General features: G+C 52.9%; 8 protein-coding genes across 8 annotated transcripts; 5 read left to right on the top strand and 3 right to left on the bottom strand.

Annotated features, from left to right (window-relative positions):
- Positions 1 to 3798: 3798 nt before the first annotated feature.
- On the bottom strand, positions 3799 to 5469 carry J4E87_007089 (uncharacterized protein; the record flags this gene model as incomplete). The annotated part of the gene is made up of 1 exon (XM_049378686.1): positions 3799 to 5469. One exon carries the CDS (start codon positions 5467 to 5469, stop codon positions 3799 to 3801), a length of 1671 nt encoding a protein of 556 aa, XP_049231707.1.
- Positions 5470 to 6993: 1524 nt separating this feature from the next.
- J4E87_007088 (uncharacterized protein) lies at positions 6994 to 7491 on the top strand (the record flags this gene model as incomplete). The annotated part of the gene is made up of 1 exon (XM_049378685.1): positions 6994 to 7491. The coding sequence occupies one exon, from the start codon at positions 6994 to 6996 to the stop codon at positions 7489 to 7491; it is 498 nt and encodes a 165-aa protein (XP_049231706.1).
- Positions 7492 to 8221: 730 nt separating this feature from the next.
- J4E87_007087 (uncharacterized protein) lies at positions 8222 to 9917 on the top strand (the record flags this gene model as incomplete). The annotated part of the gene is made up of 2 exons (XM_049378684.1): positions 8222 to 8845; positions 8970 to 9917. 2 exons carry the CDS (start codon positions 8222 to 8224, stop codon positions 9915 to 9917), a joined length of 1572 nt encoding a protein of 523 aa, XP_049231705.1.
- A 3331-nt stretch (positions 9918 to 13248) lies between these two features.
- Positions 13249 to 15108, top strand: J4E87_007086 (uncharacterized protein; the record flags this gene model as incomplete). Its single annotated transcript, XM_049378683.1, has 3 exons — positions 13249 to 13310; positions 13775 to 14898; positions 15035 to 15108. The coding sequence occupies 3 exons, from the start codon at positions 13249 to 13251 to the stop codon at positions 15106 to 15108; spliced, it is 1260 nt and encodes a 419-aa protein (XP_049231704.1).
- A 1777-nt stretch (positions 15109 to 16885) lies between these two features.
- Positions 16886 to 17623, bottom strand: J4E87_007085 (uncharacterized protein; the record flags this gene model as incomplete). Its single annotated transcript, XM_049378682.1, has 1 exon — positions 16886 to 17623. The coding sequence occupies one exon, from the start codon at positions 17621 to 17623 to the stop codon at positions 16886 to 16888; it is 738 nt and encodes a 245-aa protein (XP_049231703.1).
- A 978-nt stretch (positions 17624 to 18601) lies between these two features.
- J4E87_007084 (uncharacterized protein) lies at positions 18602 to 19873 on the top strand (the record flags this gene model as incomplete). The annotated part of the gene is made up of 2 exons (XM_049378681.1): positions 18602 to 18950; positions 19005 to 19873. The coding sequence occupies 2 exons, from the start codon at positions 18602 to 18604 to the stop codon at positions 19871 to 19873; spliced, it is 1218 nt and encodes a 405-aa protein (XP_049231702.1).
- A 1300-nt stretch (positions 19874 to 21173) lies between these two features.
- Positions 21174 to 22504, bottom strand: J4E87_007083 (uncharacterized protein; the record flags this gene model as incomplete). Its single annotated transcript, XM_049378680.1, has 2 exons — positions 21174 to 22375; positions 22423 to 22504. The coding sequence occupies 2 exons, from the start codon at positions 22502 to 22504 to the stop codon at positions 21174 to 21176; spliced, it is 1284 nt and encodes a 427-aa protein (XP_049231701.1).
- A 1599-nt stretch (positions 22505 to 24103) lies between these two features.
- J4E87_007082 (uncharacterized protein) lies at positions 24104 to 25619 on the top strand (the record flags this gene model as incomplete). The annotated part of the gene is made up of 4 exons (XM_049378679.1): positions 24104 to 24122; positions 24176 to 24831; positions 24881 to 25403; positions 25456 to 25619. The coding sequence occupies 4 exons, from the start codon at positions 24104 to 24106 to the stop codon at positions 25617 to 25619; spliced, it is 1362 nt and encodes a 453-aa protein (XP_049231700.1).
- Positions 25620 to 27006: the final 1387 nt, after the last annotated feature.

The raw sequence follows: 27006 nt of genomic DNA, 5'->3' as shown, positions 1-27006 counted from the left end.
AGGCTAAGCGAGGCACGCATTCTACGGAAATAGTAAACCGCGCTATCCATCGGGTCGTTGCATGCCATTCGATTATCTATCCAAGTCATTCTACCTCATCCATTCTCCAGTATTCTGCCCTAGGTTCTTTCCATTCCTCGTGCTTCATCAACCATCCACACGCGACCATCTCTCACCCCCATTTCATCTCACAACCAACGCATCCATGGCAGTCTAATAATTTCTGCGCCCACCGCCTTCATCACAGCACCGGCAAAGAAGTGGCCCACAATGCACACCGGGACGCCCCATCCCACGATAACGCGCACGTCATTCTGGAGGCGGATTATAGTCTGCTCGTAGGTACGGCCGTTTAAGATGGCTTCTACAACTGTATGGAAAAGCATGCACAGAGCGCATAAGAAGAAGGACCACAGGAACTGAGCGACTGTGTCTGTCATGTCGGGCAAGGCTTTGATGTGCTTATGTACGCGGATGAATGTGTTGGTGAGTACTTGGCTTCGCTGGGATTGGAGGAGATGGATGATGCCGACGGTTGGACGGTGATACGATGGTATAGATGCGGAAGCAGCTTAAAGTTTGCGATCTATTGCCTCCTGGCATGCGCAAATAATTTTGCTTTGACGATTCGTGTTGCAGATACCTTTGGGGAGCATTCTAGCGCGCGTTCTTGCATCGGAAAACGATTGTAGCTAGCGAGAGAACTTTGATCTCTTGTTCTCATCAAAGAATAACGCTCACCTGCAAACTAGAAGATCGAATGATTGCTGGGCCGTACAGTGATGAAGCTGAACAAGACCTTACACCACTGCGAAAGAGACGCCAGCAAACCCCTTCTCTTGTCGTCGCATCCATAAAGACCGTCGAACACGAACATTTCATCTTCATCTTAACCACCACCACAAACCGCCATCCATCCATCCAACTATCTCTTGCACCCAGTGAAACCACCAACGTTCCCACCACCCATTCAGCCAACCAACAACATGATGCCCACCGCAAACCTCATCTGGCAGCTCCTCCAAACCGTCGTCCTCATCTGGCTCCTCCTTGTCTTCGTCATGCTCATCTCTCTTTACGAAAAAGCTATTCAGGAACGTGATGTAGTTTGAGTCTTTGCTACTGTTGCATCTGCTCTCGCTATCTGCGTTTATGTAGGTGACTTATCGGAAGACACGGAGCTACGGCACCAGTTGGCGTGGTCGGATAGGGAAATCACGAGATGTCATCACAAGTATGAGAATGGGATTAGGTGTAGGATGTGCGAAGAAGCGCGGCGGAAGCTAATGGAAGTTCAATAGGAGCATAAGGAGAAGTACCACAGGGACTGAATAATTGTGTTGAACATGTAGAGTGAGCTTTTGATATGCTCGGTAAGTAGAGAAATAAGGTGGGCGGTTATGTGGCTTCGTAGTGACGGTCGCGTTTAGGACTGACGACCAAGAACACGTTTGTGTGAACACGGCGTCAATCCGACGCTTGCTGCAACTCGTTTCCAGTTGCGATGCATTAGGTAGTTTCCACCTGGTAGCTACTTTTCGGAAGCAAACTACCATGCATCTTCGCCTTGTCAGACATTGTGGTTCTCAAGAAAACAACATCTCCTTGTTCCCATCAAAGATATCCGCTCAAAGTTGACACTCTACAAACGCCGGAACGGCTCACAACCGCTTCGCGGGTATCCTACGACACCGCCAACAATGACTTAGCAAACTCTGTATTACTCTCGCATGCATTAAAGGGCGTAGTTCGTGAGCGCCCGGCCTGATACCACCATCATCACGACCGCCCGTCTCTACAGCCCGGGCTATTCAATCTCGCATACCTAGGTACCTAGGTATCTAAATTCTTCCGCAGCCCCAACCAAAACACGATACAAAATGACAACCACCCAACTCCTCCATCTGTTCCTCGATTATGTCGTACTTGTCTCTCTATTCGTCTACTTCTTCGCATTCATCTACCTCTATCGGCTGCGGGACGAGGGGCCGAACCGAGGCGCGCTCAATGGCAGCTGTGTCATGGCGCTCACTATCTACGCATTTGCTCACGGGATGCTGGAAGTAGGAAAACTGCGCGTTCAGTTAGCTGAGACGGAGCAGATGTTGCTGAGTTGTGAGATGGGATATTGGGGCCTTTGGATGCGAGTGTTGAGGGCGATCTGGGGTACGTGAAGGCGATGAGGGGCGTCGCACAAGCAGGAGAGAGTGTAACGCATGTTCGCATTCTTGCTGAGAGGAAGGCATCTAGTACAAAGTAACTTTGACATCTTTCGCGCGTTTGGTCTGAAGTCTTCCTGTTATCTCTCTAATCCTCTCGAACAACCACCGCTTCTTCTCTACACCCTTTCCTACACATTTGCAACCTCTCTTCAAGCCCCGCTATCTGGACCTCCCCCAAACACTCGCCCACTACCTCTGCTACATCCACTTCCCCAATATCCCCTCTATCTCGAGCCGATCCTGCATCTCCGCCACCATCACCACGTTCCTACCCACGACATACAGGAGAAAAATGATACCACCATTAGCCGCAACGACTTTGACCGCGAATCTGCGCTTCCTAGCGGTATTGAGGTACTTGTAGAAGATCTTCCGGAATACCAGGGCGAGAATGATGGTTGCAATGAGTGAGGGGAGTTGTTGGAGGATGTGCTGGTAGGATGGCATTCTGTGCTAGGTTCGGATGGACGTGGGTCGATGCGTTCTCTTGAATTTTGGATTGATGTGAGATCTTTGCTCTTTGGTATTCGATGCTGCGATGATGGATGCGCGAGATGGGATACCTCGTCGAGCGCTTGCTTTTGTAGTTGCCATCTTTTCTAGAAGACTGGCCGGGCTTGCTCACCGTGATGGATGTAAAACATCGACTGAGATTGTGTAGACATGTCGCAAAACCGCACTAGCATATTTCTCTCGAGAAACAGTAGGAAGTAAGACATGCAGAAAGATCATGTTCTGCTCACGAGCAATATGGTGAAATAGCTCGTCTCGGAAAGTGGTGTGTGTGAGACCGTGTGAGACAGGCTCAGGCAGACTGAACCCGCTGATTATGCATGTTAACCGCTTCTAATCACGTACCTACAACACCGATAGATTACATTTGTGCAAGATGATACCACCTCGTTCGCGCAGGGATTTGATGTATCACACAATAAGGAGTCTGTCTTTGAGTGTCATTCACGGAACACTACTTAATCTTTAACACACCCAAGCCAACATACACATCACCCCCTCCCTCCCCACGCTCCCTTCCCCCTCATCCCCTTACCCCCCTACTCATCATCCCGAATCCAAGACATCGTGATCGTCTTACTCGGCGGCGGCCTCAAGCACATCTCCAGATCCCTTCGCAACCAAGCAATATCCCATATCCCCTTCGCGACAACATACGTCCAGAGGCCGTACAGGACAAAATTTACGACCGATGTAGTATCGACACGTCCATGCCAGCAGTGGCTGATGAAAACCTTGAAATGCCGAAGAAAGGCTAGGATGTAGATGGCGAGGACGAGCAAGGAGAGATATGGGGGTGTGGTGAATTCGGAGGGGTGGTAGTTGGTGGACATGGTTGTTTTGTCTTACTGATGGCGGTGGTGGTGGTTGGGAGATGGGTAGTGTGGTTGCGTGCGTTGGGATGGGAGCTTTTATGTGGCGAAAGTTTGCGTGAGAGCAAATGACGTCGTGTGTGCGCTTGTCTGAGACTGTGTTGGAATGACCGAGAAAGGTGTTTCTGCTTGGCGGGAGAGATTGCGAGAAGGGTGTTCCGTGACTATATTCCGGAGAGTCGATCAAACGCCTACCTCCGCAACCTAACCTTCCCCTTCGCCAGCGCACCCAAATGATACTGACACCCCATCCCCAGCGGCCTCCCCTCCCACTCCTCCCTCCAAAACCTATCCACAACCCCAAACTGCGGATCACCCCGATCAAAAAGCGTCGTTTCCTTCATCAAATCCCAATGCTCCGCCTTCTTCCATCTCAGCAACATCGGCTTCAGCAGCCTCCCCGTGATATTCTTATTCCGACAAGTCGTCGCAAAGTCTTCAATCTGGCCGTCAAACCACTCAAGCGACGGATCGGCGGGCTGCCAGACGGACATGGATTCTAGAGTTGGCCAGAAGTCGAGGAGGGAGAGGGAGGCTTGGAACATGTAGGATACGTCCATGCGGGCGTTCATGAGACACTGCGCTTCCTGTTTTGACTCTTCGAACGTAAGACCGTTGGGTAGGATGGAGGAGTCGAACGGAAAGGGAAGTTGGGCATGCGAGAGATCGGGGCGTAGCGTGAGGTGGCGAAGGTGTGGTGGGAAGAGAGGGTAGATGTCCTTGTTGATGGAGAAGTCGACGTCTCCGGTCAGGAAGGGGAAGGGAACCTCAAGGGTATGTAGTTCGGTGAAGTCGGTGAGATCGAGGAAGCCGCAGAGTCTGTCGCCGATGCGTGGTTGGGCGAAGAAGAAGGCGTCTGGGTCGGAGTATTCCGCGGTGAGGACTAATACTTCCAGGGTAGATTGTAGGGGCCTGAGGTGCTCATTCCAAGCGTCGACCATGAGCAGATCTCCTCGCTGGGTAGTCTGTGCCTGGGCGTTGAAGTAGGAGTCGTACGTAAGAGACCGTAGCTTTGGCGTGCACTGGAACAACGACTTCAAACCCCGGTTAAAGGCACCCGAGTGTCGGAAGACCAACTTAGTGATGTTAGTAGCTGTCGGAAAAGCTATCAGTGAGTGCGAAATAGCCACACCATGTGCATGCGACTGCCCACCAAGGTTGAACAGTTCGAGTTTCTCAATGCCCGGGATGTTCAGAAAGTGGCCGATTGGATTGCGGTTGTTGTCTCCAGGATACCAAACCCCGGTCTTGCGGTCAACCATGAGAGATACTTCTTTGATGGATGAGAGACGATCAAGAAGAACTTGCGATGGATAGCGCCTGTTCCAAAGAGTTCCGGGGTCGAGATTGCGGAGGACATTGTGGAGGTGGTCGAAAGTGGCCTGCTTGTAGTCTGCTACGTCGAGTCGACGGAGTTTGGGAAGAACGAGAAGGGCAAGCGCTGCATAGGCAGAGTACTCGCGCATGTAGATGGCGTCTCTCAGATAGTCTCCGGCAGCCACCAACGTCTCATCACTCAACGCAACCATGGCTTTCCGAAACATCTGTTTATCGTCAAAGGTCTTGTCTGGCGCCAGCCACCGCTGACCCTGTTTGACGTCTTCGCTTGGGGATAGTCCCAGGCGGACTGACTCGACATTGCTGGCTTTGCGGCTGTCGCTGATGATGTTTAGGCAGAAGCGATCGATCCTAGGGAGTTTGTTGCCAGGCGGTATGAAGAGATCAACATGACGGTACAGAAACGGTATGGCTAGATTGGAGAGACTTTTGTTGACTCGGCAAACAGCGTATAAATCGTGTTGAGCGAGATAGGCAACGATGTACTCCACGAGCTCGGTGGGGAGGAGGGAGAAGGTCGCCATAACAATAGCTATGTAGTGAGAACCTGTCGTACGGTGACTGAGTGCTTGGAATAGCTACACAACATTCAAAGAAGGCAGTCGCAAGAACTAAGTAGCAGGAGGGTGTTGGTGATAGTTGCGCCACGCAAAGGGTTGCCTGATAGAGGGGACGTGAGGCCCGTGCACAAGGCTGACGGGGCTGATTGGTTGCCTTAGGAGCACATGGCAGAAGCAGTTGGATTGCCATGACGCTCGTGTACGGCGAGATGGTTCTTAGAGGCTCATGAGTATCCGTCGTGCAGCGATGTGCCGCTATGCTTGACCTGTCTGCCGGCGGTGATCACAGAGTCTACACATGGCTACGTCACAAGCGGCTCTACAACACGTGACAATGCTATGCCGATCATATGCGTTCGCACATGTCAACGAAGGTGTGTGAGCACCGGCGCCATGTTGAGTGCCGTGTCACTCTTTATGTGATATCCAGATCTGGGGAAGACGGGCTAATTCTCGGACTACCCCGCGTTCTGGTGGGTATGGATAGACACGACGAGGGTTAGCTCAACCGTCGTGCGTCGTACTCCTATGAGATGCGAGATCTTGCAAAGCGCATGTTCCTCGTGGGTGTTCCGGGCTATCGGAATCACTCGGAGCTGTTCACACCTCTAAGAGAATGCGGCAGGTAATAGCCGGCGACACAGCAGGGCATCGCGATCGCATATCGGGCATGACGGTCCACTACTGGGCGTTACTTGATGGTGCACGATGATTTGCCTCGATAAGGCCAAGCGGGATAACGGCATACGAACGAGTTCTGGAGATGTGCGTGGTTGGCGGCGTAGGTGGCCGTTGCGATGTGGGCGGCCATTCAGCGGCCGTGGATCTGTCAGAGCTGCACACCATGGCGAAGCGAGACCCAGACAGCCAGGCCAAACAGTGCATCGTGGGTGAAGTCGATGGCTCCGCTATCTTGGAATGGTGGTTGTTAGTAGGGACAGCATTGGGGATGGCCTCGGTGAAGGTTCGGGAGGCGCACTTTGATCTTGTCAGGTGCGTCGCGGGTTCCGACATGTTCCTCTCCAGCAACGGTCCGATGCGCCAAACCTGCCAAACCTCCTTCCCCCCGCCATCTCCCCAGTCTCCTATAAACACAGTCGCCGCCTACCCCGCTGACATCAACGGCACCGCAGACCCTCACGTATAGACGCGTAGACGCCCACCCCAGCTGCAGCTCGCCTACGTCACACGCACATTTGCGCCGATAATCGCCAACCATCACCAACCATCACTCACGACCCGCCCCTGTTCCGCGGCTCCCCCTTGGATCAGCGCATGGAATAGAAAACATCGCAGTGCCCGAGCTTGACGGCGCAGTCGGAGCGCCGCCTGTGCTGTTGTTATTTGGTCGCTGCACGAAACGCCGTTGCGGAGCCGCCAACACAACACACGTCCACACCGCCGCTAGTATTCGACGTTTATAGACGCCATCTTATGCCCCAGAGCCACCAGCGACCCTCACCAGATCAGACACCCTCCACCACCACCATGACCACCAACCGCCCCTTCTTCGGTGGCTTCCTCGCCGCCTTCCGCGCGCAACAGCCCAGCCTCCAGAAGACCACGGCCTCCCAAGCAGCATCTGTGGCCTCGTACTCGCAAAACACCACCTCACAACAAAACAACACCGTCGACACAACAGCCGCGTCGTCACGGACCATCACCACAAAGACGCGCTCCCCATCGCCTGGTGCGACAACCGTATCCGTCCAAGCGGCTGGCCACTTCCAACCCACCCGACAACACACGGCCCCCTACAACCGCTCCACATCACCCAAAGCCCAAGCCTTCCCAATACCAGGCGCGTCACGTCGAGGCAGGCGGGGCTCCGACAGCTCCTCCGAAGGCTTCCACGAAGCCATGGGCGCCGAGAAGTGGTACATTGGCGGACGAACAGCGACGGGCGAGGAGAAGTTCTACAAGCTGGGCATGGTCAAGCGACACAGAAGTGCCGACCGCCTGAGTCTAGACAAGCTCAGTATATGAGCTGGGAGAGGGTTACTTTGCTTGAAAAGCGCAACTGCATCATCGGCGTTCAGGACACGAGATCTCACCGCAAGATCCACGTTTTGGTTATCTAGAATCTTTCACCGTACAAATTTGGCCTGTCGCATGGCTTACGAATACACGTATATATTTGCGGGCTCTTCGCCTGAGCTCACTCGAGATGGTCGTCTGCAGCATGCATGTGAAAGTTTGGTGCTAAGGGGTCATGTGCCGAGGTCAGCATTGGCTAGCACTCATAAGGCGTGCACTATCTTACAACTACTCTAGTAGTGCATCGACATCTTCGAGAAGATACTTGGTACGCGAATGCAGCATACTTCGGAGCATTTCCATCGACGGCGGCAAAGTTTCCGACCGGACATTCTTAGCCCGACAACCCATGTCGGCTACTCCACTCACCGGATATAACCTCTCGACACGATGTAGGCGAAAATCTTCACGGAAAAGACGCTCCTTGGGCAGCGACAAGTCTCCACCCGCGGATATGAAGCCGTTGCAGGAGCGCTAATGCACCACATTAGCCCAACATGTACTCTAATCGTGAACATATCTAACGTCTCTCGTCACTTGCTCTCTCTCCTCTCCATCCTCCAACAACTCGAATGTCGCTGCAAACACTCTAACCAGCAGCACGAGTCCCTTTCCGACTCCCGAACCAACCCTGGTATTTATATTTACTCTACCATCTCGCCTTCTATGAGTACACAAAATGGCACCCTCTTCCACATCCTCCTCAGCACCCGCTGGCCAACACGCACCCCCCAACTCCTCCTTTGCCGAACCTGAAAAGACGACCGAATACGCCTCCATCATCCCCCAACCACGCAGTAACAATGAAACCGACCAAGACCGTCTCCAACTCCAACGCACAGTCTCTTCCGTCAGCCAACACCACGACATGGCCAACGTCCAATACATCGCCACCGGCGACAACGACGTCATCTACAACAAATTCACCGAGCGCCGCAAAATGGTCATTGTAGCCGTAGTCTCTTTTTGCAGTTTCCTGGCCCCCATTTCCTCGACCACGGTACTGTCTGCTGTTCCTGAGGTTGCGGAGACGTTTGATACGGATGGGAGTATTATCAATGTTTCCAACGCTTTGTACATGCTTTTCATGGGCTTGTCGCCTTGTTTCTACGGTCCGTATGGGAATATCTATGGTAGGAAGTGGGTTAGTGTTGTGAGCGCGGGGTTGTTTACTGCGTTTTCGATTGGGACGGCGTTGGCCCCCAACCTGGCTTCTTTCTTCGTATTCAGGATCCTCACTGCTTTTCAAGGCACGGCTTTCCTTGTAATTGGGAGTGCGGTTATTGGGGATATATATAAACCGGTATGTTCAGCCTTCTCTAATGTCGGTGATTGCTTTCAGATCAATTTGGAGAGCGGCATACAATACTCGCCTACATCACAGCTCTCACACACCTCCATCACCTCCACCACTAACACTCACCCAGACCGAGCGCGCAACAGCCCTAGGCTGGTTCCTCAGCGGCACCCTCATCGGCCCCGCCCTTGGCCCCTTCATCGGTGGTATCATCGTCACATTCCGTTCCTGGCGCGACATCTTCTGGCTGCAAACCGCCCTCGCCGGCGCCGCAACCCTCTTCTGCTTCTTCCTCCAGCCCGAAACCATCCACAAGAAACGCGCCGACGAACTCGTCGGCCTCCCCACTGCACAACGCGCACACAAAATGTGGCAGTGGCTCAACCCCTTCCGCGTCGTCAAACTATACCGCTACCCCAACATCCTCTTAACGGCACTGGCGAGTAGTAGTCTCGTGTGGAATATGTATAGTTTGTTGACGCCCATCCGCTACGTCCTAAACCCCCGCTTCAACCTCCAATCCCCCCTCCAATCCGGCCTCTTCTACATCGCCCCCGGCTGCGGCTACCTGCTAGGAACCTTCTTCGGCGGCCGCTACGCCGACCACGTTGTCAAGAAATACATCCAGCGCCGCGGCCACCGCGTCTCTGAAGACCGGCTCCGCTCCTGCGTCTTCTTCCTCGGCGGCGTCATACCCGCTTGCATGCTCATCTACGGGTGGAGCGTCGAAAAGCGTGTGGGAGGCATCGCGCTGCCTGTTGTTATGATGTTTCTGCAGGGTGTGGCGCAGTTGTTTTGTTTTCCGAGCTTGAATACGTATTGTTTGGATGTTATGCAGGGGAGGAGTGCGGAGGTTGTGGCGGGGAATTATTTTATGCGGTATATGTTTGCGGCGGCGGGGAGTGCGGCGTGTTTGCCGGCTGTGAGGAAGATGGGCGTGGGGTGGTTTAGTACGATTAGTGCGGGGTTTTTGGTTGCGGGGGCGGGGGCGACGTGGTTGACTGCTGTGAAGGGGAGGGAGTGGAGGGAGGGGATTCAGGAAAAGAAGGCGAGGAGGAAGGAGGAGGCGTTGGCTTAGGAGAGGTGGTGGTGCATTGGAGGTAGAGTAGTGATCATGATGTATCCTGTTCGATTCTCATCACGACAGGATGTTTATTTGCTAGTATTTGGCGTGATTCAGAAGGAGATGTTTGAATATGGCTAACTATGCGATATTGGGATACGAGATATCAAATACGAGAATCGGCAGATGAGGTTAGGTCTGGCCGACTGAAGGATTCGGCCGCATTCGTTACCTACCCCAACAAACAACAACCCGCGAAAGACCTACACGCGACACCGCCTTCCTACCCCAACCACCTTCATCCAGCGACTAGTACTCATCATGCGTCTCACCATCCCAATACCCCTCCTTCTCGCTTGCTACTACCACTACTGCGTCGCATCAGCGCAAACATGCGACAGCGGCACAGCATGCGGTTACGCCGCCCAACTGTGCTGTACCGCCGAAGAAATCTGCATGAAGGACGAGAATAACCAGGCGCTTTGCTCTGTTCCTGGTTCCAACTCCATCAATTCAACACTGACGCTGGTGGTCAGCATGCAGTCCGTCCCAGTAACAACAATAATGCCGACGCCGACGCAGATTACAGTCCTGGAAAGCTCGTCGTCTGAGGCGCATGTTGGAGACGCGAGTGGGAATATCGCGTTGGCTAGCATGCGGTCTTCTAGCCCTACGCAAGGTTCTGATGCGAGTGTTGCTGAGACTTCAGTGTCGCCTACCAGCGCAGAGTCGACGGCTGAATCTGATGCGAGTATTGCGGAGTCGACTATAGCGACTTCCAGCGCACAGTCGACGGCGTCGACGGGTTTGGCTGATGCGTCTGGTGCGCAGGCTTCGACGACGACGGGCTTGGGTGGAAGGGTAGAGAGGAGTTGGTGTGGGGTTGTGGGAGTTGGTGTTATTGTCGCGACCGCTTGGATGTTTTGAGTGATGGAGAAGTTAGTGGACGGAATGAAGAAGCTGTACAAGAGGAACAAGGTCACAAAATATGCATAGTTTGAACAGCTCGCCAAGTGCGCGGAGAAGCCCTCGAGAGCTTCGATATCCCACCCGTCCCCCCGCTATAACATGAACATCTCCTCAGCCTTGCCTCAGCCTTGAGGTGCCAAGTTGGCAGGTATGCAAGATACAGCTCGACTCAGAATAGCGTATCTCAGCCTTGATCGAATTTCATCGAGGCCGCTCATTGAGAGCTTCGAGCACCTTCTCTTGACCAATTCCCGGCACCAAAATGCAGTTTCTCCAATTTCTCGTCTCACTTGGTCCACTCGCATGCACTGTCGCCACAGCGCTACGTATTGAAGCACCCATCCATGTGCTGAAGAGGCGTGACTGCGAAAACCCATGTGGTTTTGGTGGATGGCTCTGCTGCCCGTCGAGCATGGAGTGCTTCACTGATGCTGCTAATCAAGCTCAATGCAGAGACTCCGGTCTTGAAAATACTACGACTCAGAACCTACCTACGCCACCGCGCCCAGCTACTACTGTACCTCTACCTACGCCACCGCGACCAGCTACTGTTGTACCCGACACGTCTAGTACTAGAGTTAGCGTGTCATCCAACACCAGCACAGGTTCCAGAGGCTCAACGTCTAGCCTCTGGACTTCGGATCGCGCAGCACAGTCAACGTCTCGTCGTCCTTCCGGTGACCAAAGTCTGAATTCACCTACTACCACTGAAACGCAACCATCTACCTCAACGCCTTCTGTGTCTTTTCCTCAGAATGGCTTGAGTTCTGGTGCTGTAGCAGGAGCAGCGCTTGGTGCTATACTCGGTGTCGGTCTCATCGTACTGGGGATATTTCTGCTTTACAAACGAAGAGTAGGGGCCTTGAACGCGGAGCAGGTGATGGGATATGGTGCGGACCTCCCGGTGGCCTGTAGTATGGGTCAAGAGACGCGTGGCGCGGCTGAACTTGCGGCTGTGAACAAGACTCTGCGAGTGGATGGTCGGAGTTTTGATGATTCGACACTACCGATCGCTGAGTTCAATGGCAGGAAAGCAGGGTGAGAGAAGTTGTATACGCTTGTATGCCAGCATGCGCGCGCTTAGCTAAGAGTATGTTACGCTTTTCCAGAAGGTCAGGATAACCAAAGCTCGTTCCCATGTAGGAAGAGATATCGATAGGTGTAGCATCGCTACCATACAACCGTTTATCGCACACATCGCAACTATAGTACTATCTATTTTAGCTCTTTAAGCGCCTTTTAACGCCCTTCTATATATAATATACTTTTAATTTCTTACTACTTTTTTATTGTACTCTAAACTATTAAATTTCTACTGCTTACACACTAGCTATACATTGACATAATGTCGCCCTTAACACCTCCTCACTCTCTAGGTGTAGCAATACTGCCTCCCTGATATAGAATCATCCTCGCGCGGATCAAAGCCTCTGAGATTAAGCGATCGGACGAGTTGTGGCTAATAACGAGATCAGGATACTGAGAATCGACCAGGACTTGCTTTGGCGCAGACAAGCGGCGTTACGGGTACAGCCTAGTAAGTAAGCTCCCGATAGCACCTCATGGTAAATGATTTACAATCGATCGTGATTACCGAATGCATGCTTGCACCTTCCCAATGCTTGCTCATATCCCCACCAATAGCCGGTCACTACACGAGTGCCATCGCAATGCAGCAGCGACTGTGGCCTTCAATACAAACAACTTCCTATCGTGCGCAAATACCAAGACAGAACGAAGCTTCTCAACACATCATGGAAGCTGCGTCGCATACAATGTCCGTCATTCCTACCTCGTAGGGCGCAGGCGGCTGCAGAATAAGCCCGCCACCAGGCCGCCGATACCCGAGGCGCAAAACCCAGTCATACCCGGGCTTCCGCCCACCACCAATTCCTGCGCCATCCGTTGTATCACCCTATCATCTATAACTTTTATCCCATTACCATGGACGACTCCGCTACTGGCACAGGCCAACAAGATGCCAATTCGGCGTCTGCAAGCAAAAAGCGGACCCACCCCGAGGACTTCAAGCGCGCGTACAAGGCTTGCATCAACTGCCGGCAACGCAAGGCTAAGTGCATCTTGGGAACCGGGCCAGATGGAGGTGAACTAAAGCCACCATGTCAGCGATGCAAGCGCGAGATGCGCGAGTGTGTGTTTCGCTCCGAGAGAAGCTGGGTTAAGAGACGTAAACCGGGGGAAGCGGCGCGCGAGGGCGAGGAAGACGATGAGCCTGTTCATGATCGCCCTCAGTCCAATCCTGCGCCAAACGTGCAGCCCTCGCCAGCTCATAGGTCGTCCATATCGACGCATGGTTTCACGCCGGGGACTAGTCCGCATGTCAACGGCACGAATCGCGCTGAGTTTCAGTCACCTCATGGGCATCTTCGCAGGATCTCGTCGAGCCAGCCGGATCTTGCGCATTCGGTTATGCGGACCGTGGTGTCAAGTGGGAGCGATGCGTTGAATTTGCTTTTCGAAGCTGCGCATCATCGCGATGCTATCGATAGCCAGGAACAGTCGGGCTCGCAGGCATATGAGACTCCTAGGTCGGGGCCATCGGGCTATGAGGGTGTTCCGTCGTCGCCGTTCCACACGTTCAGAGCGCAGCCGGTGCAGATGTCCACCCCGTCACCAGAGACGCTGAAAACATGGACGTCGTGTCGGTTCGTGCAGATGGGCTGGTTCTCTGCACATGAGGCGGTTACCTACGTCGATTTGTTCTTCAAAAATTGCTCGCCGTTGTCGCCCATACTGGGAGAATTTTATTCTCATCATGAGAATCACTATACGCTGATTGCGCTGGATCCATTTTTGTGCACTACCATACTCATGATTTCATCTAGGTACAACATTCTTCCTGGTGTAGGCGGCGCATCCAGAGGTTACTTTGTGCATGACAGGCTCTGGGAGCAATGCCAGCGCTTCATCATGAAGATCATGCTCGGACAAGTCAAGCCGTCGAAAGCGCAGAGTCGGACCATTGGATCTATAGAGGCGCTTCTCTTGCTGTCCGAATGGCATCCTCGCGCGCTGCATTTCCCCACTGCTGCTGATGGCTGGGATTGCGAGCTCATGATCGGCGCGAACAACACCACAGAGGAAGGCGCGAAGCTGTTGGAAGGAGATGTAACGTCCAACCGATGGCTTGAAGATGTCATTGAGCCCGCAAAGCGTTCCGACCGTATGTCATGGATGTTGATGGGCTGCGCGTTGTCACTGGCACAAGAGCTGGGTCTCTTCGAAGACAACGCTAGGATCGACAAGGACCAAGTGTCTTACCCAAAGTTCACTACTGAGTACCTCATCTTACGAAGGATCAGAGCTCGGAAGCTACTATATGTTCTGCTCGAGCAGCTTTCATGGAGGCTCGGTTGCACATCGATGATCCCGCAGAGTCTTAATCATGCTCTGATGGAGAAGATACCAGTCGACTCTGCAACTGGTGCAGTCGAGCAATGGCAATCCTTCATGAGCGCCTGGGTCGAACTCACAAAGCTCGCGCGCTCAATTTCAGACACCATCTACCCGAACACAGCCACGACACGAAGCTTACTACGCACCGGTCGCTACATCGGGCTCCTCGAACATTTCCAGCCACTACTAGTATCATGGCGGAAGAAGTACCTCGACCCATGCAAGCTCAAAGTCGGCCTCCACGACATGCTCCACATCGAATACCAATACGTCCGCATCTACACAAACTCGCTCGGTATGCAAGCCGTCGTCGAACGTACACTCGCAGAAACCGATCCGGATGTGCCGCAGGAAGACAACCTTCCCTTCAACCTCGAGCCGCGAGACTACGACTTCATCCAAGAAGTTGTCGACGGAAGCTGTCAGATCCTGCAAAAGGTCTGCCAGCTCTCTGAAACCGGGGCGCTGCGGTACTCGCCTGTCAGGATCTTCTTGCGGATAACAACTAGCTCGATCTACTTGATCAAAGGGTTGAGCCTGGGTAGTAGGAATGCCAAGTTGCAGAGTTGTTTGGATATCCTGGACGCGGCGATCAGGGCTCTTCGTGCTAGTAAGTCCATCTCTTCCACCCAACGCACATCTCGCTCTGCGGTCACTAACACGGTATCTCAGGTACCCTCGACGACATGCACCTCGCATCCCGCTATGCCACCCTTCTCGACCTGCACGTCGCCCGCCTCCGCGAGTCCTTCGTCGTGTCCTCCCGTCCACCCCGCCTGCCCTCGCGCGCAACATCCACCCCCCACAATACCTCACATAATACTTCACACGCCGCCTCCGCCTCCGCAACAGAAGGCATGGCGTTCCTGAACAACCATAATGCGGGCCAGTCTAGTTTGTCGAGCCTAGCGGAGAATGTAACGGGGCTTATGCCTGATATGCCAGATGATGATTGGTTGGCGTTGCCTTTTGATCCGGCGATGGCGCCGTTTGGGTTGGATGGGGGACTGCAGGGGGGGTTTCAGGGGTTTGATGATGGGACGTTGGATTTTATTTGGAATTTGCCTATGTGAGGTGATGGGGAAGATGGGTGTGGTAGGGATATGAAGAAGTACACAGGTTCAGAGACTCTCCCCGGGAATCTTCTCACTCTTACCAAAAGAAATTGTGTTGGCAAGATGCGGAGAGAAAGCAAGAAACACATTACCCGCATCAGTGCTTTCTCGTAATATCTGGTCCAGCAGTAATCAAACCTCGAGGAGCAGCAAACTTGACATCACGCCCGCAGATATACCATTCCATTCTCATACCATCAAACCCCAACACCCACCTTCTCAACCCGCAAGCCTCCATGTTATCATACCCATCCCCCGATTTCGTCCTACTAGCGCTATCCTGCTCCGGTCTCATTCTCCTACGTATCCGTAAGCCCTTCAAAATCGTAGGCCTTCTTGCTTTCATGTCAATGTACCACATGCGCGTCGACAACCACGATAGCTGCGTGAGCAAGGCGCTTCAAGCATGCAATTACATCGTTCCTCAATGCGCTGCGAAGACGGAAACGTACGAGGAGTTTCACGGATGGGATAGACCGGTGGATGAGGAGGGTTATGTGGCGGATTGTGGGAGCGAGTGAGGGCATCGAAGATGCGAAGTGTGCAGGATGTTTGGATGTACAAGCTTGATCACGACGAATATGCTGGAGCCAGTTACCGCGATATACAACGTTTCCCTAATTTATCCATCGATCTTGTTGTCACCTTATCCAGCCCATCTCGCATCAACTTCACATCAACTCGCACCACCTCAAACTACTCGCGCTTCCCAAAGACTCCATCCCAATATTGTCCTCGCTACTTCCGCTCTTAAGACCGACATCGCCAATCTCATCGTCAACGTCGAAGAAGTGTAATCGCTTCTCGTCCTCATCAACCGAATCCACATCGTCCTTCAGTAGATTGATATCGAACCATTGCATTTCTCGCTTATTGTCCTTTCTCACATCCTTGATCACGGCTTCATGGCGCGCGTGTTCCTCCTCAGCTCTTGTCTTTCCGCCGCAGGTCGTGGCGCATATCAACATTACTCCGTAGAGTACCACGATCAGTACAACAGAGCTTAAAAATGCGAGGTGGGCGCGGTTTGGGGTCGTTCTATCGATGTAGGTGACGTCGTCGGTTTGGAGCATGTGGGTACCGTTTACCACGATGTAGACGAGAAAGAGCGGTGCCATGCAAGTGACGAACATGAATATGACAGTTTTGAGGGACATAATGCCTGGGTAGATATGCGAGAATAACATAGTGTGTTGTATGGTAGTGACTGGGGAACGTTTGCAGATTGAGAGTGCGCGCAGATGGATCCCATCAGTTAAGATTCGCAAAACCGTGCCGCATCACATACATAGATAAGAGCAATGTTTGCTCGGAGAGACATGTCCCAGCCGCTTCTCGGTAGCCGAACGCCAGGGCACGAATGAGGTCTACTTCCCCGCGGAGGCGAACAATAAATCTCAATCGACTGTGTCTCTCTTGCTGAAAACTACAACATTCGAAAGAGCGAATGAGGCGCGCGACGATTCATTGTTATCGAATCTATCAACCTTGAGCATTTATACCCATCTCCTCTCTCAGCGCATCCCTCACAATAACTCCACACATCTTCTTATACGGATTCGTCCTAACACTCATCTCCCTCGCCACTTCATCGCCATACCTTGCCGCAGCCGCAAAATCTTTACTCGCTTGCTCCTCCAACTCCGACTTCGTCATAACATATAACCGTACTTCTGATTCCACAGCTTTGAGATAAAGATACGCGCGGTGCGAGTATGCCGTCCGTAGGATCTTCGCGGCATGCGACGATACAGCCGCTATGGACGGGGAAGACGGAGAGGCGAGTTTGATCGCCTGCGCGAGATCAGAGAACACAGCCTCAGTGTCTGACTCCAATGTCTCATTCGCAGTCCCGAAGATAGTCTTCCCTTCTTCCAAAGCAGCTTCCAGCTTCATCCGCCGTACCATGGCACGGTTCACCCACGCACCCGCATACGCCGGCCACTGCTCTACCACCGCATTAAGCTCTTCGATCGCAGAGTCTATGTCGCTGACGCTTGATGTGCTGGAAATACGGCCTATTATCTCGCTTTGTTGGCGCTCGAGGGCGGTGAGCTGCGTGTCTGAGATGGTGGGATGGGCGGGTAGTGATGGGTCGATTGAGGTGGATATGTCTTTTTGTTGGCCGACGGAGGAAGGGAGGGTTTCTGGGTCGAAGAGCGCGTTGAGGATGCGTGCGTCGTTTGCTGATAGGGATGTGTTGGGGAGGGTGACTGCCATGGTTGTGTTGGGGTTGGTCGTGGGATAGATGACTGTCTTGGAGCAGTGGTTTGGCTACGTAGGAACTGATATCTTTTTGAAGGTGATGGAAGAAGATTGGCGTATGGACTCAGCGCGAGAACATGTAAGTTCTTTCACGTGAAAGCCATTTTGATCATCGCGATGTTGCATGTCACGTTCTTTCACTCGGCTTAAGCGGCGGAATTCCACGGCAAAGTTTAGGTAGGCTGCGGATGGCGGCTCGCGCGAGGCTGTCTGGCTCGGCCTATGCGCGTCATGGCCGTGAACACCATCTCATGATTGTCAGTGTCGGGGCTAATCTTGTAAGTTCTTAACAAGCCAGGTTTTAGAGCCGCTGAAGCGTATCAATTCAGATGAACAATGATCATAGTATACTTGGTGGTGGTGAAGTCGCATGGTTGTGAATTCAGTGAGGACAGCCTCGCCAGGGAATTGCCGGCTGGCCCGCAAAGCCGCAACAACGTGGCGACCAACACTCTTCCTACACACAACATTGCACATCACAACCACATAGCCTCTTTTCCAGGGTATGCGCAACTAGTCGCAAACATCAAAATCGCGATCTGACGCAAATCCCTCGCCGAGAGCTTGCTACAACCACAAGACTGCGACGCGTCGTTCTTACGGCGGATGCAGGCGGATCATTCATTGGCGGAAAGCGGCGGACAACACTTGCTTTCTTCTGGCGGCTAGTGCACGTGAGCTCGGCATAACCAAGTAAATGACGCTACCTGGATTGAATATGGTAATTGCTAGCAAGAGTGATCGGATATCGGTTCGAGAAGGGAAGTGGATGCAGAACGGTAGAAGATAAAGAATGGCTGCGCATCGGTGCCTAGTAGGCAGTTCACTACACTTCGCAGCACTGCTCCGTTACTTGCTAGCCAAACGTTTGAGTACTTTCAACTATACCTGAGTTACTCAACTGTTCATTCCTGTTCTCAAATCACTTTCACAATGGCGCCCGCTGCTATCTCCCCACCGGCATCGCCACGGCAATCTGCTGCCACCCCTTCCGATGTCTCTTCATACCAAGGCTACCACCATGTACACTGGTATGTCGGTAACGCCAAACAAGCAGCTTCATTCTACGTATCACGTATGGGCTTTGAGCGTGTTGCATACCGCGGACTGGAGACTGGATCAAGAACGACCGCATCCCATGTCATCCGGAACGGCAAGGTGACTTTCATCCTTACATCGCCCTTGAGGTGCCTAGAGCAGGGCTCAAGATTCAGCAAAGAAGATGAGCAGCTTCTACAAGAGATCCATGAGCACCAAGAGCGCCATGGTGATGCCGTCAAAGGTAGGATAGCATCACATATAGTCGTTCAACATCCTTATTGACTTGCCAACCCAGATGTCGCTTTCGAAGTCGACAACGTAGATGCCATATACTCCGCGGCCGTCTCATCAGGCGCCGCCACCATCTCAGCCCCCCACGACATATCCGACAGCCACGGCACCGTCCGCCTCGCCACCATCCGCACATACGGCGACACAACGCACACGCTCATCCAAAAGAACAACTACGCCGGCATCTTCCTCCCCGGCTACCGCCCCGAATCCACAAACGCCGACCCCCTCCAAAAGTACCTACCCCAAGTTAAACTCGAAGCAATCGACCACTGCGTCGGTAACCAAGACTGGGACGAGATGGAAACCGCGTGCGAATACTACGAGAAGGTGCTTGGTTTCCACCGCTTCTGGAGCGTCGACGACAAGGATATTTGCACTGAGTATTCGGCGCTCAAGAGTATTGTTATGAGCTCGCCGAATGATGTGGTCAAGATGCCCATCAATGAGCCTGCCAAGGGCAAGAAGCAGAGCCAGATTGAGGAGTACGTTGACTTTTACGGTGGCCCTGGTGTTCAGCATATTGCGCTACGGACTGAAAACATTGTTCGCGATATAACCAACCTGAAAGCGAGGGGCGTGGAGTTCATCAAGGTGCCTGAGACCTACTATGATTCTATGAAGATGCGGCTCAAGAAGTCGGGACTCAAGCTCAACGAGGACTTTGAGGTGCTGAAGAGCTTGGATATTCTGATTGACTTTGATGAGGGTGGTTACCTGCTGCAGCTTTTCACGAAGCATTTGATGGATCGGCCGACGGTGTTCATTGAGATTATCCAGAGGAACAACTTCGATGGGTTTGGCGCGGGTAACTTCAAGAGTCTGTTCGAAGCAATTGAGCGGGAGCAGGATGCTCGGGGTAATCTGGTTTGAGCGGCGCGCCGTGTCGATGGTGGGTCGTAGCATTTCCTGGCGTTCATCTCGTTACTAGCGATGCGGTCGCTGGCCGTTCTTCGGGCTTTCAACACATATCCAATTCAATACATACCACATTCCACATCGCGAAGTTCCGTCCCTCTTACCGAACCACGCTGACCCACACTGCCCACCCCGTCTCACCCTGCAACGCCACCCGCCCCAACGTCTCGAGACGCGTTTCACCCCCTGCCAGGGCCTGCCCCTCATCGTCGTCAACACCACCACGCATCGAAACGCACATCCACGCATATCACACCCAGCCAAGCATATCCTTCTTCGAAAATCCGTCCGAAAGCGCGCTTGCCCAGTGCAGCTCACACCTTGCCGCGACGTCTTGACCCAGCCAAGCCACACCCGCATTACAGGGCGAGCAAAACCGCCAACAACGCCATTGCAAATCCCGTGACAAACATACCTTCGGTCTTTGCGGATTCCGGTCGCGCATCGTGTCTCGCTGCTTCGGCAAGTGCATTTCTTACTTGCATGATTAGTATGCTGAGGCCGTGGAGTCCGTGGAGATTGCGTATAAAGCGATAGGTCATCGCACTGTTGTAGGGCACAATGAGAGTAGCGCCGACTTCTGCTTTCTGAAGCTGACGGCGAAGCTCTGCCGGATTCTTGGCTTTCGAAAGGAACCTCTGCTTCGACACTCTTTTCCTCCTCAGAGGCGGACCTCTGCCGATTCGGCTCGTCGTGAGCACATGCGCATAGAAGTCGCCGCGCCCTTTATCCCCGGATTCAAATGTTCAGCGAAGTCAGCGAAGGCAGCGAGAGGACGTCACGAGATTTGTTGGGCATAGCTCTCATGAAGGACCTCCTTAGGGTTTCAGCGCGAACCAGATCACCATAGATCGCATGCACGCAAGATCTCTAGCTTAGCTCTATATCAGAGTCATGAATTCGTGATATCTATAGTCTAGCAACACATTGGGATCTACCGACAAAGATACATTGAGATGATGATGATGATAGGCAACGGGTGAACATGACATTATGCACTAAAAAGAAGAGATGACCACGTAAAGAATGAATGGCTGCCCCATTTAAGTAATTCTTGTTTCAAGTTTAACATGTGCCGTCATATACGTGATGACGCCTAGTGTTGTTCCCATACTCGTACAGTTGATCGTTCTGCCAGGCTGTTGTAGCAGATCTTGTCTAGACATGAAGGAAAAGCGTCGCGCGTAGTGCAGTAGAGCTTGGCGACGCTGAAGGTCAATGGGTACTGCGAAAAAGCAACCCATGACGAGCGCACTTAAGCGAAGGCTCCGACGATGGACATACCAGCTGCGCCCATAAGGACGTAGATGAATGCATAAGTCTTGGTGCTGCCGGTCATTGTGTGCTGAGCCTCCTCAGAGAGGAAGTCCTCGGCCAACAGATCTACGAGCGCAGCGTAGATGAGAAGACCGGAGGAAATGGCGTTGAACACTCCGACGATGATCAGACCAAATGCCGAGTTGGGGTCGTAAGATCCGCGAGTAATGAGTCCGATGGCCTGGCCAATGGGCGCGGTGGTACCGAAAGCGACAACGAGAGCCCAGGGCTTCCAGCTGTTCTTGGGGTAAGGAACATCCGCGATACGCGTGCCAAGACCGAGACCCTCGAACATCTGATGGAAGACGATGGCGATGAGCAGGATGATGAAACCCTCGGCTGTGATGGAAATGGTCATGCCGACGAAGACGGAGTGGAACAGGATACCACCCTCGATGAGCGTGATCTGCATGGATTGCTTCTTGAGGACAAGAGGATCAACAGCCGCCTCGACGTCGTCGTCAAAGTACGAGTTGGCCTCTGGTTGATGAGGAGCCTGTTGCTGCTGGTAGGATGGCATAGGAGGCATGGCGCGGTTGATCGTGGCAAGCATCTCGTCGCGCTGGCGCACATATTGCTCGTAGAAGACGATGAACCATGGCGGCATCTCGGACTTGGCCTCGAGCTCGTCGCTGCCGCTCTTGGGGAACGGGAAGTTGTCCACAGGGTAAGTTGACTCCTCGACCCATCCTCGCTTCTCGTCGCGCTGAGCAAGCATTGTCTTCTGCGAATCGTAGCTCTCAACTCGTCGGATGGGGTTGTTGAAGGCTGCCTGAATGCCAGTGGTGGAGGGGTGGGCGTGTTGTGCGCCGTTGAATGCCTCTCCTGTTGCGCCACCGTGGCTGTGACCGCCGGTCTTCGCGTGAAGCCACATCTCAATCGTGAAGAGAATGAAGAGCGAACCCATCATGATCACACCTGGTAGAGCAGGGTAATCGTCGGTGAATAGATCTGGTAGGCATGGGTCGTTGAGCGACGCAAAGGCGGTTGGCAGTAGATGGACGAAGGCAGTAGCGATTAGAACACCAGTACCAAAGTGCTTGCAGAAGAAGAAGACCTTCGGTGGGATCTTCATCCACTTGACCTTCTTTGCCACTACTGGAAATCCAGCACCGAAGATGGAAGCGAAGAACACAATGACTAAGACAATGTTAGCGGTGTACTATGATCGGCTTGGGTGTACTTACAAACTGCAGCAACGTGCAGAGGAAAGTCATAGACGGCAGCATCCGCCTCGCTGCCGCACTGAGGCTTCTCCGTGTCGGCCATTGCGAAGATTACAAAGAATGTATGTTTAGTTCAAGGAATGTGTGGAATAATCCCAGACTTGCCAGCAGTCCCGTCGCCGGCGACGATGAACAAGAAGAAAGAGACGAAGAAAGAAAGGAAGTCAACACACTCTCTCAAAGAGTAACAAGAACTGAAAACGCACAGAAGTGATGTTGTGAATATGGGCAGCAGGCTCGGCACTCCAGACTATGTATTGCTTTAAGGGCCAGTAGGATAAGAGACACTAACCGCATCATGCAGATCTGCACGTCTCCAGAACACCTGAAGACGATAGTGGGACCTCGATACAGTGGCCTGTGCCTCAGCTGTCGCCTGCAGTGATAGGTGCTCCAAGCAGCAAACGCGGAGGTCCAGACGGTGTCAGGACCAGCCAGCCTTGCGCCGAAGACGAAAGAAGCATTGCCATGAGGTTTCCAGGCAGGAACTGGAATTGCCTACGCCCAGCCTTCGAAGCTCATTGGAGACGGCTGTCATGCGCGTAGATGCTTGGCAGGCACGCTCGATCTGCGAAGGGGTGGGGATGTGATGCGGCTCAAGTCTCGTTTCCGGCGAGTGGGCCAAGCGAGTGGGACAGCTGACGAAGTGTGGAGGTGCGAAGCATTAGGGGTGAGGCTTGACTGCTGCCATCTGGTGCAGCAGGAGTTCGAAGTGGCTCAGCATGCCGATGTCGTTGGCCAATGGGCCGTTTCGCGATTGCGTTGACGTGTGTGGGCCAAGCTCGGCTTAGTTTCGTGCCGTAGTGATAAGCTTGGCATGGGCCGACTCGGTGAGTTTTGAAACCTGGAGATGTAAAAGAAAGTCGTCGTGGGGATATAGATGGCGTCCACTATGGCCCCACGCTGCAGCCGATGCAATCCTGCCGCGGCGATCACTGCGTTCCAAGGCTGCGCTATCTGTCAGGCGTGTGACGATTTTAGCCGGAGGGAAAGAATAGCCAACCCTGGAGAACTTGCGACGCGTCTTCCGACTCATCAAACCACCGCACCAACAACAATTCCATCAAGCCCACCTCAAGAATGGAGATGGGTGTGTGGGGACGCGTTCGTCCACAGATGACAAGCTTTTCAACGCGTCTTAGCATCGCAAAAGTTCCGGTCAGTTTAGATCGCCGCTAACATCTCCACGCTGTACACGCGTGCGCGGGCATTTTCACCACGCCTCCGCGCATGCAGACAGCCAAGCCTTATAAGGTATCAAGACAAGGCCAAGCTCATCAAGTCATACCATAACAGGTATCACGGCTAACCCACCACGTACTAGCGAGCCGTTGGAAATGCTTAGCGAGTTTCATGCTCCGTGCCCAGCATTCCTACACCTGCACCAACGCGCAGTATTCACACATTGTGGCACCGAGTAAACGATCTGGCCATTCCACTATGACTTCAGGGTTCAGAGAAAGAAACTCGTGCGGAGGAGGGCGGGAAATACGCCGCGGTGGCGTTCGCAGCGGTGCTTTATTACATTGCATGCCCTGAGCTGAGGCATATATCACCCACTTCGTAACTCGCACACCGTAGCAGATCCTAGAGATCGCCCATACACACACATACGCGTCCCTCAGCCCATTGTCCGGACACCATGACTTCCGATCTTCACAGTATGTCTCAGGCAACCCAAGCCCGTGGTTCTCTTGTCTGACCGTCCGTCTAGCTTCACCTAATGGCCCATCACACGACCAAGCTGCTGGGCAAACAAGCGCTCCAGTAGGCTCTGGCACTACGCCTTCGTCAAACCAGGCCAATGTCGGCGCCGAGCATAGGACAGATGCCATTGAGCGGCTGTCATCTGTAGACAATGCATCGTCGCGGGGAGCCAAGGACGATGTCACCATCACCGTCCACAACGATCCACTCGATCTCCGCAAACACATGCGCGACGATGTGACCCAGAAACAGATGAAGAGTGACTATCCACTCGCCAAGCCCAGGCACATGAAGAAGTTCTACACAAGACAGAATGCCTTGATCGATCAGTTCCTCCAGAGCGGAGATGAAGAGCGCTTGGCTGCTCTTGACATGGTCGAGAATGGACCCAAGGTCCGCTTCGCCGTGAACGCTTCCTTCATCGTCAACTTCTGCTTGTTCATCATCCAGATGTACGCCGCCATCTCCACGGGTTCATTGTCGCTGTTCGCGACAGCTGCAGACGCCTTCATGGACTTGGTATCGTCGGTGGTCATGCTCATCACATCGCGCATGGCAGCACGGCCAAGCGTTTACAAGTACCCCGTGGGGCGGACGCGTATCGAGACGATCGGCATCATCATGTTCTGCTGTTTGATGACAACGGTAGCCATCCAGCTCATCGTAAGTACTCCTTCCCGTGTGGCCGGCTCAGCTATTGACATGTAACAAGATCGAATCTGGGCGTTCCTTAGCTGGTGGTGCCACGGAATCGGAGGAACTCCACATCATCCCCATCGCCTTCGTTGCGACAGCTATTTTCTGCAAAGGCTCCCTGTGCGTCTACTGCTTCATCTATCGGCGTTACCCCGCTGTCCACGTCTTCTTCATCGACCATCGCAATGACATTGTCGTCAATGCCTTCGGTCTTGCCATGTCGATCGTCGGAAGCCGCGTCGTCTGGTATGTCGACCCTATCGGTGCTATTCTTATCGGTCTTTTGATCCTGGTTTCTTGGGCTGCCAATGCTTTCGATCACGTCTGGCTGTTGGTTGGCAAGTCCGCGCCAAAGGACTACATCAGCAAGTTGATCTACATGGTTGTCACACACGACGACAGGATTCAGAGAGTCGATACTTGCCGCGCGTACCACGCTGGACAGAACTACTACGTTGAGGTAGACATTGTCATGGATGAGGGCCTGCCGCTGAAGGTCACTCACGACGTCTCGCAGACTCTGCAAAGGAAGCTTGAAGGTATGTCTCACTCAACCAACAGCTTCCAATACACGACACTAACACTCGACAGGTCTTGCCGACGTTGAGCGAGCCTACGTGCACGTCGACTACGAAAGCGAGCACGACATCTTCGAGGAGCACAAGCCCCTCTACGAAGTCACGCAGTCGAAGACCATCAAGGAGCGCGTCAAAGCTTTGCGCTACTTGTTCAAGAAGAACGAGAAGGGTGCTTGAGCAACGACATCTGTACACTATGTATTTTTACGATGCCACTGGCATCAAAAGTTCACGTTTCCTTTACCTCATTTATACCCCGGCGCAGCAATATACAAAGCCGCTGTTGTTACTGTTACTGTTAATGCGAATGTTATTGTTAATGAGACACATTGTCTTAACGCGCGACCCAGATCTTCTGTATCGCGCCTCTCGTTCTTTGTCGTTCTTTGTCGTTCTTCGTCTCAGGCTTTGACACGCAACAATGTTACTGAAACCACTGTTAGACAGCCACTACCTCTCTCTCTCTCAACCTTTTGTCTCTTCTCATCATTAACCTTACCAACAAAACCTCCACCTTCTTCTAGGAATCTCACGCCCACATCCCCCGCTTCCTAGTTCACATATCCATCTACGCCTCTTGATATCCTACCAACCCACGATATGTCTCAACCTGCACTATCTCCTAGTCTAACACTCCTAGACTCTGAACCCACTCATGAGCAACCACCATCACCGGTACCAGTTCCTTCCGAACACTCCGGTGAGACCGGAATTGCTCATAAAGAATCTTCATCGGTAACAGCCGCATCAGACCACTCCGACGACACCGATGATACAGCAAGTACCCACGAAGAACCATCATCACCAGTAACAGCCCCATCCGACCACTCCAATGACACCACTACCTCCGCTGACTCCGCTGACCCAAAACCCTCTACCCCCGAAGCCGAAACAAAAGAGCGTAGGCCTCTAAGCAAAGTACAAGAGCTAGCTGCTTGGTATGATTCACAGGCGAATGGAGACCTTCGCTTACAGGTACTAACATGGGATGGAAGGGCGGTAGATGCGCCTAAACACAAGGTCAAGAAGTCTAAGAAGACGCCGCAGGCGGAGGAGGGCTTGATGTAGTGAGGCACGGTAGATGGTTTCGAGGGTGGAGTAGAAATTGGGAGGCGATGGGCGTTGGATTAGCTTATGTAGCGACAACCCGATATCTCCTTACCTTGATTTCGTGGTAGTACTCGGATTCCCTTGACGTAAAAAGCCCTCTCCATCCCGACCTTCTTCACACCCTCCATCCCCAAACCCTCTCCATCCACCCATCCTTCTCTTCCACCCCATACCAACCATATTCCCCTACCCCTTCGACGAAGCGCCCACCGTAGCCCTACTCCTCTTCATCAGCGCATTCATTTCCGACACTGACGTCCCCAAAAAATCAAGGGTAATAATTATCTCCGGTTTCATCCTGGCGATCGTTCGTTGCTTTCTTTGGCAAACGCAGTATCACAATGTTGTGCTGTACAATAATGTTCAAACGTGTCGCGAAGAAACTACCAGGCAGAGGTATGCAGCTTGGGGGTGTGGCTTCAAGTTGGGGGATTGTATGAAGGTTGTTAGGGCT

Source organism: Alternaria ethzedia (genome assembly GCF_023757985.1).
Source record: "Alternaria ethzedia strain BMP 0044 chromosome Unknown scaffold_18, whole genome shotgun sequence".
NCBI classification, from domain to species: Eukaryota; Fungi; Ascomycota; class Dothideomycetes; order Pleosporales; family Pleosporaceae; genus Alternaria; species Alternaria ethzedia.
This window is presented reverse-complemented; position numbering and strand designations above follow the sequence as displayed.